The sequence below is a fragment of the Eublepharis macularius genome, chromosome 1 (genome assembly GCF_028583425.1).
Source record: "Eublepharis macularius isolate TG4126 chromosome 1, MPM_Emac_v1.0, whole genome shotgun sequence".
Classification (NCBI taxonomy): domain Eukaryota; kingdom Metazoa; phylum Chordata; class Lepidosauria; order Squamata; family Eublepharidae; genus Eublepharis; species Eublepharis macularius.
This window is the reverse complement of record NC_072790.1, coordinates 64,615,869-64,633,338: the sequence shown is the minus strand read 5'-3', so window position 1 is coordinate 64,633,338 and position 17,470 is coordinate 64,615,869. Positions and strand designations below refer to the sequence as shown.

General features: G+C 38.4%; 1 protein-coding gene across 2 annotated transcripts in view; it reads left to right on the top strand.

The window, feature by feature from the left end:
- The window catches only part of DST (dystonin), a 462,451-nt gene that overhangs the window by 272,570 nt on the left and 172,411 nt on the right, over positions 1-17,470 (top strand). The window contains exons 36-38 of one of the 2 annotated variants that reach the window (XM_055002047.1): positions 7,434-7,568; positions 12,113-12,201; positions 14,063-14,198. In XM_055002047.1, coding sequence (XP_054858022.1) covers positions 7,434-7,568; positions 12,113-12,201; positions 14,063-14,198 — 360 coding nt within the window. Of the gene's footprint in view, positions 1-270; positions 2,986-4,216; positions 7,780-12,112; positions 12,202-14,062; positions 14,199-17,470 lie in introns of those variants that run through there. The other variant, XM_055002038.1, reaches the window with a different exon arrangement.

The following is a 17,470-nucleotide window of genomic DNA, read 5'->3' as shown; positions in this document are numbered from 1 at the left end:
TCAAAAATAGCTCTTGCCCTGACTGTGTGAAAGGATTCTTCTTGAGGACGTCAGTTGGTGAATTCCTTCATACAGTTTCCTCTTTACCCTTTAATGGCTGCTTGCTGAAGGTGATGGTGGTGGTGACAATAACTCACTCTGTGTTCCTGAAAATCTGTAGATGGATCTTGTAAGTATTTGCAGTTCTGTGTTTGAAAAATTACAACAGTTTTCCAAGATTACGTTTTAAAAGAATAGTTTACAGTGTTCCTTATTTTATTTTTTTTGCAGATCCTAAAAAATAAAGAGGCATTGGTACGTGGTGAATATTCTGATCTAGAGGCACAGCAGAAGGCAGTAGTGAGTGAGAACCAGAAACTTATGGAAAGGATACATGAACTTGAGAAGATGCTGGAGGAGCTCAGGAGACAGAAATTCCAAGTGGAAGAAGAGCTACCAAAAGTGAAAGAATATGCTGAAAAAGAATTAAAGAAACAGCAGAAGGCTATGGAAGAGGTATGTCTCCAGAAGGCCAAGGCTGAACAAGAGGCAAAGCGATATCACTTGGAGCTGGAGGATATTCTTAAAGAGAAAGAAGCTTCAGAGCAGGAGTTGGATCGTGTGAAGCAACTCACTTTGAAAGCAGAGGCTCAGAGAAGTATAGTGGAAGAGAATCTCAGGACTTTCAGAATTCAGTTAGAGGAGAGTGCCCTGGTTAGAAAGACACTTGAAGAACATCTAAGAAGGAAAGACACAAATCTTCATGATTTGGAGCAGCAGAAGAAGGCATTAATAGAAGAGCTGAAGAAGAAAACAGCTGAAGAAGAAAAGCTTATGAACCTAATAAGGGAAATGGAACAAGATCTTGAGTTTCAAGGCAGTCTAGTGAAGAACAAACTAAAGGAAAAAGAAACTACTGATGTAAGAAGGCAGATTACTGTAATAGAATGCTCCTTAGGGAGAGAAACTCTGTTACCAGTGGGTTCAGATGTTACAGATTTTCAGAGAAAGCAAGAAATAAAGAGTTTAGAAGAATTCCAGCACTTGGTAGATGAGCTAACATTTACCAACAAAAAGTCTGAAAAAGTTATTAAAGATTTAAAGTATGAACTGAATGAGCTTGAGCTTCAGAAATTGTCCTCTGAAGAAAAAGCTCGTTTACTGAAAGAGAAACTCGATGATGCCAATAATTCTCTTAGGCGTCTCAAACTAGAGTTGGATCAGAAAGAACAGGTCGAGCAAGGATACTTGGAGCAACTGAAAGAGCTTGAGAGGCAGCTGCACAAAACAGCAGGCAAGGCTGAGGAGGTGATGCAGGAAGCGATGGATCTTAAGAAAATAAAACTTAACTATGAAGAAGAATTGAGGATGCTTCAAAAGGAAAAGGCACAACTAAAGAGGGAGCTGGAGGAACTGACGAGAAAACACACACAAACTGAAATTATTATTCAGCAGCTGAATTCACAAATCACCACTCTCCAGAAGGAAAAAATTGTAGCTGAACAGAGAACTGTTTCATTCAGAGGAGAAGCAAGCAACCTGCAGGAGCAATTTAGAAAAATAAAGGAACAATTGCTGCAAAAGACAAGGGAAGAAAAAGAAAATGAGATCAAGATTCAGCAATTGACTGATGATTTGGTAAAAAGCAATCACTTGGTAGAGACAATGAAACAAAAAGTTGAGGACCTTAGCAGACGGAATAGTGAGAGCAAAATCATGATGACTGAAGTGCGATCTGAATCTGAGAAGATCATTCTTGAGAGGCAAATTATTGACAGAAAGAATGATGAATTAAAAGCCCTGGTTGATAGTTTTAAAGAACAGCTACGTGTCACAAATGAACAACTGCACAAGCAGATTATAACTGAGCAAGAACATTTGGATAAAATCAAGAGACTGGAAGGTGACTTAATCAAAGCGAAAGATTTTGCCAATGAGTTTAAGCAGAAGTATGACAGAGAGAATGCTTGTAATCTCAATGCTGAGATGGAAGTCAGAAACCTAAGTTCCCAGATGAGTACCATCACTATGGAAATGAAGATGAGTGATCAGAAAATCCAGCAGCAGCAAGCCCATGTCCAGGATCTCCAAAACAAGTTGAAGAAGCTGCAGGATGATTTTCACCAGAAGACCTTAGATGAACAGATGGCACGCAAAAAGGTGGCTCAGCTTCAGGAAGAGTCCATTAAATTTAAGCACTCTGCAGAAGAGTTTAGGAAGAAATTTGAGAAACTCTTGGAATCCCACAGCGTCACTGAAAATGACATATCGGGCATAAGGCTGGAATGCATCTCTCTACAGCAAGAAAAGCACATGGCTCAGGAGAATATCCGCATGTACAAGATTCAAATTGAAGATCTACAAGACAGGCTTCAGAAAAGTCGTGAGCAGCTGCAGCAAGGAAAGAATGCTGAAATGGATTATTGGCAGAAGTATCGCAAGCTAGAAGAAGAATTGCAAGTTCAGAGACGTACAGTGGAGAACTTAAAGCACCAAATGGACCTGCAGAAAAGAGAGCACTGCCATCAAATGTGTTTGTTTCAGAATGAGATCCACAAAAATAACAACATCAAGTTGGACTTTGGGTGGAAGGGCAGTGGGTTTAGTTACCTGGGAGATGCCTCCGCAAGAGAGTTTGACAAACCCAACCTATGTGCAAGCACCTCTCCTTTATTAAGAAGGAGACAAATTGAAATAAGCACTGCAGGTTGTAAACCTGAACAGCTGGTTACAAAGAAGTTGCAAACGGTTGCTACTGATTCATTGCCAAGAGAGAAGCAATTCCAGCTTTCTGGGATAACCCACTCACAGGAAAATGGAACAAGCCAAAAATCCTACGCTGAATATGTGTCAGAAACAAGTACGCAGTTTCAGATAACCTTTGATAAGAACAATGCACCCACAAGAATATCAGAAATAGATAAACTAAGAGACAACAACCTCCTCAGTTCTAGATATGAAGAGAATTACAAAATGGGATTAGGGAAGCACCTGCATTCATTGGAGGTACCCTATACATTTTGATGACATTCAAGAGAGCTGTTTTTAGCATTCTTTTCTTAAATTTATTTAATGCTTTTCTTTTATACTATAACTACATTATCATATCTGTTGAAAAGCATCAAAATTGTTTAAAAATATTTTACAGCAGGTATGCATGGATTGTAATTATATGCTGCATGCATGTATATATACAAATCCAGAAATAGCTTGCCAGTTTGGGTGAATTATAGATCCTACACTCCCTAAAATACTGTTATTTAATGGAATGAACCTGACTTGTCCCTGTAGTGTTGTTCACTACTCTCTACTTTGACCCCAACAACTTTCCCCCAAGATGGGAATTACAAACCTGTATTTCCATCAAGACCCAAAGAGGAGGCATTAGATATACATTAGGTGGCCATCACAAGGAAGGTTTGTGGCTTTGCTGTGATAGTGAAGGACAATGTTGATTGTAGCCCACAAATGCTCCAAAATTATGTCAATTGTTGCATTGTACACTGTTGCTTTAAGGTTGCAGTTCTAAGCCCATTTACCAAGGAGTTAGTCATATTGAACTCAGTGGGATTTATTTTTGAGTGTATGTGCATAGGTTTCCACTGTGATTGAATGTTTTCCTCAGCTGAAGGAAGAAGTACATGAATCAGGTTACTCATACCTGCGTTTTTATCTGCTAAATGTAGTCTTTAATTTGAATCATTCAAAGGAAATACTTCTTTTTTCCTTTGCTGTGTTCCCACAACTATGCCTAATAGTTAAGTGGTTTTCCTCTGTACCAGACAATGTTATGGTTTCTTCATGGTTGAACAGCTTCCCAGGAATGCAGGAAAAAATGACTTGGTATATTAACCCAAAACAAAAGAGGCCCCCTGTCCAACCCACATCCAGGAAGCCCTTTATGTTGACAGCAGTTTAGAGTCCATTGAGATTTTAAACAGAAGGTGGGGGGTGAAGAAGAGGACATCAGCTTGCTTAAGCACTGGAGAGCATACAGAGTCCTTGAGGAGATTTGGGTATTGGGGGAAGGGCTTCCCAAATTATTCCTTTTCTAGCAGTTTGTATTTTTGTCCAACTTTACTGCTCAAATACATTCATATTGTCAATGGTAATAAATTCGCTGATTTCTAGTGTTTGCTGTTCATATTCTGTATTTTTTTTGGTGATGGGCTTAATAATGTAACGCTATTTTTAAATATATAAAGTCTTTCATTGTGTCAAAAATTCATATTTACAGAGAATGAACAGCCAGCAGTATGGTGTTCACGCTGAAGTTACAAGCTTAGATCAAGAAAATGGCAAGACATTTGGTAAAGAACGAAGACTGCTTGAGGGATATTCAGAAGGGTTTAGGAATGAAGATCTGTCAAAGCTGAGTTCCCTCTTAGAGGAAAAGAAAGCCAAGGAGGTTGATATGATTCCTTCTGAATATGATAATATCAAATTTCAAGGCCTCCGACATGATGTAACTGCCAGACAGTTGATTGAAGCCAAACTACTAGATATGGGCACAGCTGAACAGCTGCATTCAGGGAAGAAGACCGTTTCTGAAGTTCAAAGAAATCTTGACAAATTTTTAACAAAGCCTACAGCAATAGCTGGGTTGTACATTGAAAGCAATAAAGACAACATCTCATTTGCTAATGCAGCTCAGAGAAGGATAATTGAAAAAGCATCAGCACTAGCATTGCTAGAAGCTCAGGCTGTCACTGGCTTTATCATTGACCCTGCAACAGGGCAAAAATACTCTGTAGATGACTCAGTCATCAAGGGACTTGTTGATCATGAATACAAAAACAGATTGCTTGAGGCAGAAAAAGCAGTTCTAGGATATCAGTTTTCTGGGAAAAAAGTTTCTGTCTATCAAGCAATTGAAACCAGACTCCTGGAAAGGCAAAAAGGTAAAAATATTCTTGAAGCCCAGATTGCAAGTGGAGGCGTTATCGATCCTGGGAGGAGTGTCCGTATTCCGCCTGAGGCTGCGGTACAGCTGGGCTTACTAAATAACACTGTGCTGAAATTTCTACATGAACCTTCTAGTAATAAAAAATGTTTTCAGAATCCTAATAATAAGCAAGCCATGTATTATAAGGATTTACTGAAGCTGTGTTTGCTTGATATAGATAGCAAATGCTTCCTACTTCCTGTTGGGGAAAGAAAAATAACCACACCATCTGCCGAAAAAGTACATAAAATATCTGTAGTAGACATTAAAACTGGAAGTGAAATGACCTCATATGATGCTTATCAGAAGGCCCTTATAGACAAAAGTACATACTTTGAGTTGTCAAGGCAGGAGTATCAGTGGAAGGAATCCACATGCTTTGATTCCCAAGGGAACTCTTATCTTCTTCTGACAGATTTGAAAACTGGAATGCAGTTCAATATTGATGAAGCATTAGCTCAGGGCAAAATTGACAGGATGCTGGTCAGTAAATATAAGGAAGGGCAACTCACAGCTAATGAGCTTGGTGATGTTTTGCTGAGCAATTCCAAGCCATGTAAAGATGTGAATAGCCCCATTGCTGGTGTCTGGTTGTCCGAGACAAATGCAAGAATGCCTCTTCTGAAAGCTGCTCGGAAAAACTTGCTGGATAGAATCACAGCACTGAGGTGTCTTGAAGCTCAAGCTAGTACAGGAGGTATCATTGACCCTTGTGCTGGGAAGAAATATAGTGTAGCCGAGGCCCTGCAGAGGGAGCTGATTGATGAAGCCTGTGCCAAACACATTCAGCAGTGTGAACTAGCCTTTACTGGAATTATTCATCCCGTAACCAAGAGTACTATGTCAGCCACGGAAGCAATGAACAGCAATGTCCTAGACAAGGAAATGGGTACTCGGTGCCTCGAGTATCAACATTTGACGGGTGGGTTGATAGATCCAAAATCTCACTCTAAATTGTCGATGGAAGAGGCTATTAAGAATGGTATTATTGATGCTATCACTGCTACAAAGATGAAAGATGACAAATTCTACTTAAAAATCATTACTTGCCCCAAGACAAAAAAGAAGCTGACATACAAAGAAGCCTTAGAAAGCGCCGTGTTTGATTGCCACACTGGGTTACGATTACTAGAAGTAGCTGATCCAATTAATTCAGGAATTTCTAGTCTCTATTTTGCTTCAAAGTAATATTTTAACAATTAAAGCAATTACATTAAACAGTAGTAATTCATACCCCCATTCAGAATCTACACAGGTCATGGAAATGGCTCTCTGTGATTTAATTGGGATATATATTAGGGTCCTTGTGGAGGAGATGGAGATGAGGCTGATTTCTAAACAAAGCAAAGCGCTATGGTCTTGTTTGTGAATAGTTTTTCTGTATATATCAGATTTAGTGCTGATCTTTGCCTGTCACTGCTGTATGATCCATTTATAAGATTAGGATCTTAACACACTTAAACTTTGCTTCTGGTTTATATAAACAATATCAGCTGTTTTTTAAAAAGGGATCATTGGGATATGTGCAGTTATACGTACTTTTTTGACATTCCAACTGATCTTAAAGCTTCTTCAAAGTAAGGCAACATGTCTCCCATTGCATGCATACCAACATATATGATATAATATGCTCTACAAATAGAATACATACTTTTACTAAAATTAAGAAGGGAACCCAGCAATGCACAATGCACCTTTTAAAATCAGTGAGATGTAACACTGCTTACATTTGTGTATGGGCGCAAATGAACCTGCAAAAATATATACACTAATAACCTGGTTAAATATATTTAAAAGGATATTTATTTGTAAGTGCAAAGGTTAATGTGTGATTTGGCCCAAAGATTTTTAAGCTATATTAATTTAACGTTCTCATTTACTATAGAGATTTCAGATATGAGGAATCCCCCTTTTAACATGACTGACATTTCCTGTTTTTCCATTTTTGTCTCATTTTTTATTACAGTTTTTTAGATAAAAAACTAAATGTGACCATAGTTTGCTGTAAAATTGTCAAAAGATCTCACGGAGGGGGGGAGTTAAGTGGAAAACGTGTAAAAATGCTATATTGGCTTCAAATCTTTGAGTATTTTATGGGGGATATTAGCATCAGGCAACATGCTAACCAGGATTGGCCGTATTTCTAAAGCAAAGGTTGATGATACATTTTCTGCAAACAAACACTTGTTTGGATTTACTTATCTGGGAGGTTTCTGTCATGTGAGTGCAGTCAGCTATGTATATAACTGTGTTAATATGTACTATAATGGCTATTTTTATCATCATTTGAGTGTATCATTTTGGTTAATGCTTTTTAGTTGCTATGTTTTTTTAAAAAAATCTGTATAATAAAAATTACATAATCATAAATAAGATACAATAAAATAGAGCCTCTCTGGCATTGTTTGCCATAGTATGCTTGTCAATGTGATAATGTTTCATATATAGCTATAACTTCATGCCACAACCATTTAAATATATGTATATTTTTACAATGAACATTTATCAGAGGTCAGTGGAAGAGGAAAAGAAAGAACATGTTGAGAAAGCTGGGGACTTACTGAAATGGGTCTCAAACATCACCAGGAGCCTCAGCCAAAGTGGAGGAGAAAGACCTGAAAAAGCAGATTTTCTTAAAAAACAGGTATTAAAACACTGTGAGAGAAGATAGCACCAATTCCATGAACCTGTGTTATTTACTCCTAGTTCTTTGTGTCTGCTAAAGAGCCAGATGTGACTTTGTCACCCATAGCAGCAAGCTTTGAAAGTTCAAGCCCCATGATACTGATGACTTGTATCGAATCCAGGAAAACTGTGTCAATGGTTTCAAAATAAACAGAATGTTATTTGGTTTACATTCATTAGCTGCTTTTCTGAAAGGCTGCATGCAAAGCAACATCCAATTAGAAATTGTAACAACATATATGCTTGGTTTGGATAGACTTCTCTCTAAGTATGATGGAAGAGCAAGGTTACATTTTCCTGTTCTGCTCATCATGCTTGCCCCACCTCTGACAATGTTGAGCATCGACAGAACATTTGAATAGCGTGTAAAATTATGCCATAGATTATTGGATTGTGGTGGGAAATTGACCACAATTTGCGATTACTTTATTTGGATTACATTCCATTTTTCTATCTGTGCGTGGAAGCCTAAGGGTCTTGAATGCAGGGCAGGCACTGGCAGTAGATGGGATAGGAATCTGCTCTCTTTGTCCTGAACAACGTGTAAGAAGATAAGAGCACTTAGCAGCGCAATCCTTAACAAATGTATAACCTTCCAAGTTCATTAACTTCAATGGGCTTAGAAGGGTATAACTCTACTTAAGATGACACTGTAAAAATATAATAAGAGTTGAGAAAAATGGGTTTCTCTGATTTGCCTTAGCAAACATTTATCTATAATATTTCTTTAAATTTTTTTGGACTTGCAAATCCCCAGTAAACTACCTGCTGAGAGCTGGGCCTGAGGCTTTCTGTGCAGCTTTTGGGGTTCTGTGCCAAGAATCCAGAGTATCTCACCATTCTGTTTTTTTAAGCAGGTGTCTGACTTTCAGAGTAGCATAAGTATGTTGAAATGTAAGCTAACAATACAACCCTCCCCCTGCTGCCCCTGTAGTGAACAGAGTTTACTTTTAAGATTTATAAAATAGTTGGAATAATGTATTTGGAAGAATGTAGATGATACCAGGGCTTTTTTTCTGGGAAAAGAGGTGGTGGAACTCAGTGGGTTGCCCTCGGAGAAAATGGTCACATGGCTGGTGTCCCCGCCCCCTGATCTCCAGACAGAGGGGAATTGAGATTTCCCTCCGCGCTGCTTGGCGGTGTGGAGGGCAATCTCAACTCCCCTCTGTCTGGAGATCAGGGGGTGGGGCCACCAGCCATGTGACCATTTTCAAGAGGTTCCGGAACTCTGTTCCCCCGCGTTCCTGCTGAAAAAGAGCCCTGGATGATACTATGTTAGTGGCCCCAAACTCTGTAGCATTGAACGTATCCCTTCTTCCTTATCCTTATTTACACTTTTTAGAGGCTCTGATAATATGACTATGTAGATTTGAATACATAGAATTTCTTTCGAGGTTCAAATATAAATAACACTACATGAGGTACTCTTAATTATTGTTGCTGAAATTTGTGTATATATAATTGTATACATATATTGTATACATATACAATTGTTTGGTTTTATAAAGAACATAATATGCAATTAACAAAACATATTCATATTTTTATACTTTATACATTACTTTATACTTTACACAACATCCACAGCTTTTCATATAAATAAAAAGTTACTTCTTGGATTCTTCCTTATTGTGAAAATTTTGTACCTTTGAATTCACATCTGGAGACAGATTGTATATTGTTAGCATTGGCTCTGATTTGCATGAGAGCTGCTCAGACAAATGGTCTATTCACATGAACCGTGCAACATTTGAGGAATCAGCTTTTTTTCAGCTGGAACGCGGTGGAATGGAGTTCCGGAACCTCTTGAAAATGGTCATATGGCCAGTGGACCCGCCCCCTGATCTCCAGACAGAGGGTTTTAGATTGCCTTGTGTGCCGCTGGCACAGAGGGCAATCTAAACTCCCCTCTGTCTGGAGATCAGGGGGCGGGGCCACCGGCCATGTGACCATTTTCTTCAAGGGCAACCCACTGAGTTCCGCCACCTCTTTTTCCAGAAAAAAATCTCTGGGAGGAATAAAAAAAGGTGCAGGTTTAGTGAGCAGGGGTAGGAAAATTGCAGCTTAGTGGAGTTTATGTCAATGGGTTGGACTCAATGTTTCCCTAAGTATTAAATCTTCTCTTCTATTGGGGGAACAACTTCTTTTTGACAACACAAGATGTATGCATTATTCTTTAGACATCCTTCACAGAGAAAACCACAATGTCCCCTTGAACTTTTAGACTAAAATGGGCTACCAGTGCCAGTAAATAAGTAGTCCATGTATAGGGAATATCTTGACTATCTATAATCCCCACAGTCTAGCATAGCCTCCATAACTGAGGGCTTCTCAAGGGCTAGGAAAGCATTTCTATACACACATAAATCTACCTTGTGATAAACCATGGGGACTGTTGATGAAGAAAATAATATGAAAATTCCACCCTCAGTGTTTGCTGGTGAATTTTTGATCCCGTGTCTAGCAAAAGCTAACAGTTCCTTGAAGATAATTTTGGTGGCTTTCACTGGGACTGTTTCTTCAGAAAACTCTGTTTTCTGAGAATTGGTGATATTTTAGAGCTGCCATTGGCTGCAGTAGAAAAGTAATTTTCTTGTGGCCTGTTGTAATCTCTAGGGTTCACACCACCCTAGGTTTTTTGGGTTTTTTTGAGGTGGGTGAGTAGTATTTTCTGGGTATATGCTGGAAAATCTGAAGTAAACGTAACTAATATTGCAGCTTGAACATTTTACTGTGACTGCTTTACTGGCAGATGGCTGCAAAATGCCTAGCCTGCCTTTACCCCCCGCCCCCGACTCAGTGTGGACCAAATTGGAGCCTTACCATCAGCCTGCTATCCCCCATGGTATATCTGGCAAAATGGTTGCAGTCCACAGAATGCAGCATGTGAACCGCCTGGTTGACCAGGGCTGTGAACAATTTTCAAGAGTCTTCTGCCTCCCCCCCAGCTTGTTAGGCATGCTGATAAGATAGTGCCTACATTAAATAAGGCACTCCTTTCCCAGTGACTTTCCCTGTCTTTAAATATATATATATATATTTAAATATATATATATATATATAGAGAGAGAGAGAGAGAGAGAGAGAGAGCATAAGTACAGAAACCTAAAGGCATATGTATGCTAGAGTCCTGATTTTTAATTTGCTTCATTCCTTGCAGAGTAAGATTGACCATAATTAGTTCATATCTTAACCCTAATTAAAAATGGGAGGCTATGAACAGTTGTTTGTTACGATATTGGTTTAGAGAAATTGGTAGCAATGTAGCTTTGAGAACTCCTGATTTGGAATAAGACAAAACTAAGAGATCAGAATCTTGAGATCTGTTCAGGTGCCACAAACAAGCTAAAGTTTGTGATAAATATAACTGATTTATAATTGGACTCATACTCTCCTTTTCCTCTTCCTATATATGGAGCTGTGATTGAAGATATTGTTAAATCTAACTACAGTTTGTTATGGTGCCTGTATATGGGTATCTGAATAAATTAAGATTTCTTCTTTTCCAGTAACCTGGATAGTAAACCAGAACTGTGGTTTAGAAACCTAGTCCCTGGGAATGAAACCCCAGTTTATTGACGTATCCCCAGTTGGATAGCAGAAAAAATTAGAATTGGACCAGAAAATGTTTATTCATAACTCAATGTACAAGGGAAATGAGGTGGAATGGAAGGAATGTATGAACCTGAGAATAAATCAGTTGTGTTTGTCACAAACAAACTGATTGTGATTTCTGAATAAAGCCTGAGTTAGATTTCTGCTCTCCCAGAAAACAAGACCACAAATTGTTACATTTTATTGGACCAACTGATGATAAAAAATAATGGAAATATAAAGTTTTGAGTTATTCAAGCCCTGTTCACATATTACAGTGAATGTGCATACACCCTGCATATATGTGTGTACACTTATGTGTAAGAAAGAGCCAACTTGTGTTCACTTTACAAATGAAAATGAAGAAAGGTACCTGGATATTTATAGGGTTGAAATCGCATGTTGCGCTTTACATGTGTTGAATGTAAAATGAGAATTACGCAATGCATGTATAAAGAAAAATCAAGGCTACTCTGTGAATGGACAGAATGGACATTCCCTGCAACTTGTGAAAAGGGTTAAAGACTTCTGCAGCTGTGCGCGCATGTGAGCGCGCATGCGTGTTGTTGTTTTTGTTAGCAAGTGCTTGTATTTACATGAAAATTAATTTTAGCTGTCAAATCAATATTATTACATACATCTTTTGTATGTAACATTATTGATGCTAGTTTTATAAGTGAACAGGTTCTTAAAACTCCTTAACAAGGAACAAGACTGCTAAATTAACAATTTGCAATATATTCAAAAATCATCTTGATATTGTTAAAAAAATATGTAATGTCTCTCATTTTCTGTTGTTGAAACCTTTTTTTAAAATCCTTTTGGGTCAAGTAACTTTCCTACTTATCGCCTCCCTCACATCCCTAGATTGGAATTATGGAAATCAGAATGTATTTTCTTGTTTTTCAGATTTCTTCTGATGAACTGTCAGCCAAGAAAGATCAGATATCAGAGGCTTTGCAAACAACACAGTCATTTTTAGCAAAACATAGTGATAAGTACGTTCATAAGAGTTACTGCATTTTAAAATCAGGGATGACACATTCAAAAATACGTGATGAGGGGTACCACTGCAGGCAGTCTGGCCCCATCCCTTGCTAAGTGGAATTGGTATGCAGGCCACAGTTCCTATATCTGTACTTCTGAATCTTTGACGTGTCCTGAATCACTGGGGTGGGGGAGGAACTCCTCCCATTGTCATAAATGACAGCTTTTAAAAGAATTACACTGGATCACGATGTCTACTTTAACCATATTGTAACTCCATGCCCTGGTACACCAATGAACCAGTTTGGTAAAATAATTCAGCAACCAAATTAATGGTACAAGAGTAGATTACAATCATAGGATATGATCCACCCAATGCTAAACATTAATTATAGTGGGAGAGATTTAAACATATTCTTGAGCATATGTGTAACTTTTTGTGGGAACCTGTGGGACTGAAAGGTGTTTTACCTTGAGTTGATTGTTCTCCAGGCTTCAAATTCTGGCTCTGTTGTGTGTCAACTGGGATGACCTCTGACACATTATTGTCTCGAAGTCTCCGTCTTCAGTATGTAAAATATGGGTAGTGGGTAGTGAACGTGAATGGAAGACGTTTTCTCCATTGGTTTGCAAACTTAACTGTACCCATCTAGATGTTCATAGGAGTGCCCCACACAGACAGAACGTCTCCATTTGCTTCTCTGTCCAAGAACAATCATGCAGAGCTGACTCCTCCACTTAAACAAATGGTGTAACCATTCTATGTATTGCTGTTCCTGTATCGTCAAGAGGCTACTGGATCAGTCCGATGAAAGTGATAAATAACTTGTGAATATGTGTTACTGTTTACAAAGTCTACACATGTTTTATCTTTATGCATACACACACACCACCCCCGAGCCATTCTCACACTGTTTTTGATGTTTATGAAGGAAGAGGGTTTTCAAAAGTGACCTGTTTTTTTGTTAGGTAATGTAACAAAGTGAAAGGGGAAAAGAGTGTGAGCCTTTGCTTATCACATGCTCACTGTGGGTTGGATCCTGTGACTCTCTTCAACTGAGTCTTCTTGCAAGGGAGAAAGACTTCCTCCAATGGAGAATGACATTTTGTGACTGACAAAGTCTTATGATGATGGAGAAAAGTCCTTTGTTGAAGGATGTATTTTTTCCATTGGAGGAAAATTTGGTGTAAGGAAGTCATAGGATCCAACCCTATGCACCCCATGACTGCATCACATGTTAGCAGTTAGGGTCAAACTTGGCCTAAGGTGAATGGTCAATGATTAGGCTTCTGGAGAGCCCCCCCAGTCCAAGCTAATTAGTAATCTCAGGTGGCAGTTTTAAAGGTTTGGGATGGAGCACTTGAGAGGGAATGTTTAACGTTTTCCTAAATCACTCATCTGAAGCTGCAGTTAGCTCCCAAAATCCCATATCCAGTGATTGGATGGGTTGTGTGAAGAAAAGTATTTGTCATTTTCCTCTCCTAACTAATTGTACCTTTCTAAGGGCATTATAAGTCACTGGAGAGGCATGGGAGTAGAGGAAAGAGTACCCTGTTCTCCAGTAACTCTTTTCCAGTGTTCAAAGCTGCTACTGAATTAGCCTGGGAAATCCTTATCATGTGTAGGCCAAACCTTAGTGAAGTGTATTTTATTCTTCTTGGCTAATACATGCTAGCATATAATAATTTAAAATGATTTTTGAATTTTTCTTGATTATTCACTTTATAAAATATTGTTTGGAGCTTTGCAAAGGTAGAAATCAGTTTATACCATCGTGAAAATTCTGTATTTTTCTGCAGTGAAGAATGAATGAGGCCGCTAGCACTTGGATCCACATCTATTTTATTTTCGTTTTGTTTTTTCCCCCTTAGACTGACAGATGAAGAGAAAAACGAAATGGAAAACCACGTGCGGTCACTGCAAGAAGGTTATAAACTGTTATCTAAGGAAGATTTGATGCAGCTGGAGGAGGAGCAAAATCTAGATGATGAAAACATGGAGGAAAAGGTAGCCTACAGTCTGTTATATTGCTGGAGGTGGTATATGCTCTTCTTAGTCTGTTTTATTGCATGGTTGTGTAACTGTGTATTAATAATGAAAAACAAAAGTTAATTGAATTGTGCATTTAACAGTAGCTGACCCTGTACTAAATGAATGACAGTTTTCAATGTATTCATGCAGTAAGAATTCTAGTTCAGTGAACGTAAAAAGGAAGGTACAGACTGAATATATGAACAGGCTTTTATACTGTGTGCCTTGCATGAACTAAGACCAAAAAAATCACACAACACTTAACCCTTCTCATTAAAATCCATCCTCTCAATTTTATCCAGTCTTTATGCTTCAGAAACATGACACTAAATGAAAGTTTCATTAACTATTCTTTGCCAAATGCTCTCCTAGAGGTATCTCATGAAGTGTGCAGTATTTTAGAAGTAATTTTCATATGGGTACATAATTTAGATCCTGTACACTCACTCAGTAACCGTGAGATAGTTCCTTTAATCAGTTGAGAGTCGATATATTTTTAATTTTTTTACTGACTCTGAAATGTCAATTAAGTTGCAAAATGTCAGCAAGAGGAACTATTTAGCATACTGATTTTCAGATCTTGTTCCCAAATGATAATTATTACAGGCCAATTTCAAAATGCATTCAAGTGGGTATAATAGTTGATTTTTTATGTTGAGCATCTATGTAAAAGTGCTGTATGCTGTAAACATGAATAGCATGCGTGTTTTTTGTATCACATACTGTTTTCTGAGTATTCTAACTTCTCACAAAGCACCTGTATAGCATGACAGTTTATCTTCTAGGTACATGTCCTTTTTTTCTCACTATAAGATCATCTACTCTATTGTCTTTCACTAACCCTATTGATGTATGCAGAGCATAGGTTTTGGTTCACCGGTGCATGTCATGTTTCAATCTTTTATCACACCGTGTGCTGTGAATCACTTCTGCATTGAACTTCTAACATTCACAGTCTTGCTCCATCCTTGGTAAGTAAGCACAGTACTCAGATAAATATTAAAATTCTAACATTTAAGTTTTTACTGCATCTGAAATGCTGAAAAATATCATATTTTATACTCATTTTTAGGTGGACAAAGTCATAGCTGGCATCATTGATGAAACAACTGGAGAGATTTTTTCAGTCTTCCAGTCACTTTGTAAAGGCCTTATTGAATATGACACTGGAATTCGATTACTTGAGAGTCAGCTCATTTTATCAGGTCTAATTTCACCAGATACGGGAAAGAGTTTTGACCTTGAAGAAGCAAGAGCCTGTAAACTTGTTGATGAACAAACTGTGTTACTACTACAAGGTTTGCAGAATGCTAAGAAGATCATTTCAGAATCTCAAGTTACAGCACTTCCAGTTATTGCTGCTTTTGAAAAGGGTCTAATTTCAGAATCTATGGCTATTAAAATTCTTGAGATTCAGCTTTCCAGAGGGCCTCTAATGATACCAGCCACAGGAGAACAGTTGGCTTTACAGAAAGCTTTCCAGAGGAACCTGATTTCTGCAAGATTATATACCTGCCTTCTAGAAAGACGTGACATGTGCAGAGACCTTATTGATCCCAACACCGCAGAAAAGATCTCCCTTGAGGAATTGCTTGAAAGAACTGTAATACATAAAAATACAGGCTTGAGGCTCTTACCTGTGACCCCTCAAGAAAAAGGCAAAATAGCACTAAAATGTGGAAGGAAGATAAGCATTCAGAGAGCAGCGCATGAAGGACTCATAGAGAGAGAGACCATGTTGAGACTTTTAGGGACTCAGCTACTTTCTGGGGGTATAATTCACCCTGAAGCAGGACACAGAATGAATGTTGAAGAGGCCATGAGAGAAGGGGTTATTGATCAGGATGCTGCTTGTGCTATTCTGACCCATCAGGTCCAGACAGGTGGAATCCTGTGCCCAAGCTCATCAAGGCGTTTGACTATAGATGAAGCTGTACAGTGCAACTTGATATCGTCTAGTAGTGCTCTGCTAGTATTGCAGGCACAACAAGCCTTCATTGGCCTCATCTGGCCACACAGTGGTGAAATATTTCCTGTATCTACATCTTTACATCAGGGCATGGTCACAAATGAGCTGGCTTGCAAAATTCTAAACGGCCGTCAAAAAATAGCAGCACTTTATATCCCAGAGACATGTGAAGTGATCAGCCTGGATAATGCTACACACCGTGGAGAAATAGATAGTAACACTGCATCTGTTTTACATAGCGTTAGCCTACCTGATAAGATGCCCAATGTGGATGATATAGCATATCCTTTTGAAAGGGCTGCAAGATCACTTTCATCTTGTGAACTTTACCCATTTGTCCACCGCTATGAAAAAAAGGATGTAGATGCTTCTGACACCAGCACACTCGCATCTCATAGTTCAGAACAAATTCAAAAGTTATTCATATCTTACTTAATGATAAATAGTTACATGGATGCAAACACGGGACAAAGACTTCTGCTGTACTGTGGTGACTTAAGTGAAACTGTCAGTTTGTTAATGGGTTGCAGTGATTCTGAATATAGTGCAGGTGTGACTGAAGGGCAATTTTGTGAAATATACGTAAGCCGTAAAGCACCCAGTCTTGAGCAGCAGCAAACTGAAAATGTGATGCTTAGCCATATTACCAGCAGTGCTGTAGAGCAGCAGAGAGGTGTGCAGAATATATCTAGTGACTGCAATGAGAAGGAGTTTTGCAAAGATCACCAAAATGACAGAACCTCTGGGATAAATTATTTTCCTGTTGTGGCTAGTGGTTCAGAGCAATCAAAATGTGCTGTGAATGCTTTATTTTGTAATCAAGAATGTGGAGCTGGAAGGATGGTCATTACAAATCAGAATTCTGAAAAAGAAAGTGTATGTCGGAATTTTCCAGAAGATTCTGAACGAATGTCAATGGAACTGTGTGAAACTGTAACCGAGCAACCAGATGTTGGCATCAGTGAAGCTGAAGAGTATCCTCCCAAGTATTCACTAGGGAGTCTTCCGTCAAAAATAAATGAAGATAATCTTTACACTGTAGAGGAGAGAATGATCAAAGATAATGGAAGCAACACTTTAGGCATTTTGGATAATTTTTTAGATATAAATTATTCTTCAGTTATTAATAAAGAAGAGAAAGTTCAAAAGAGCACTGATGTTTCGCATCTCCTGATCAACACTGTACAGAAATGTGTTCCTAACATTTTGCAGTCTAAAGGAGAAATTATGTCCAAGGAAGAAAATGACCTTCAGAATAGTTCATGCACTGGCATTGAAT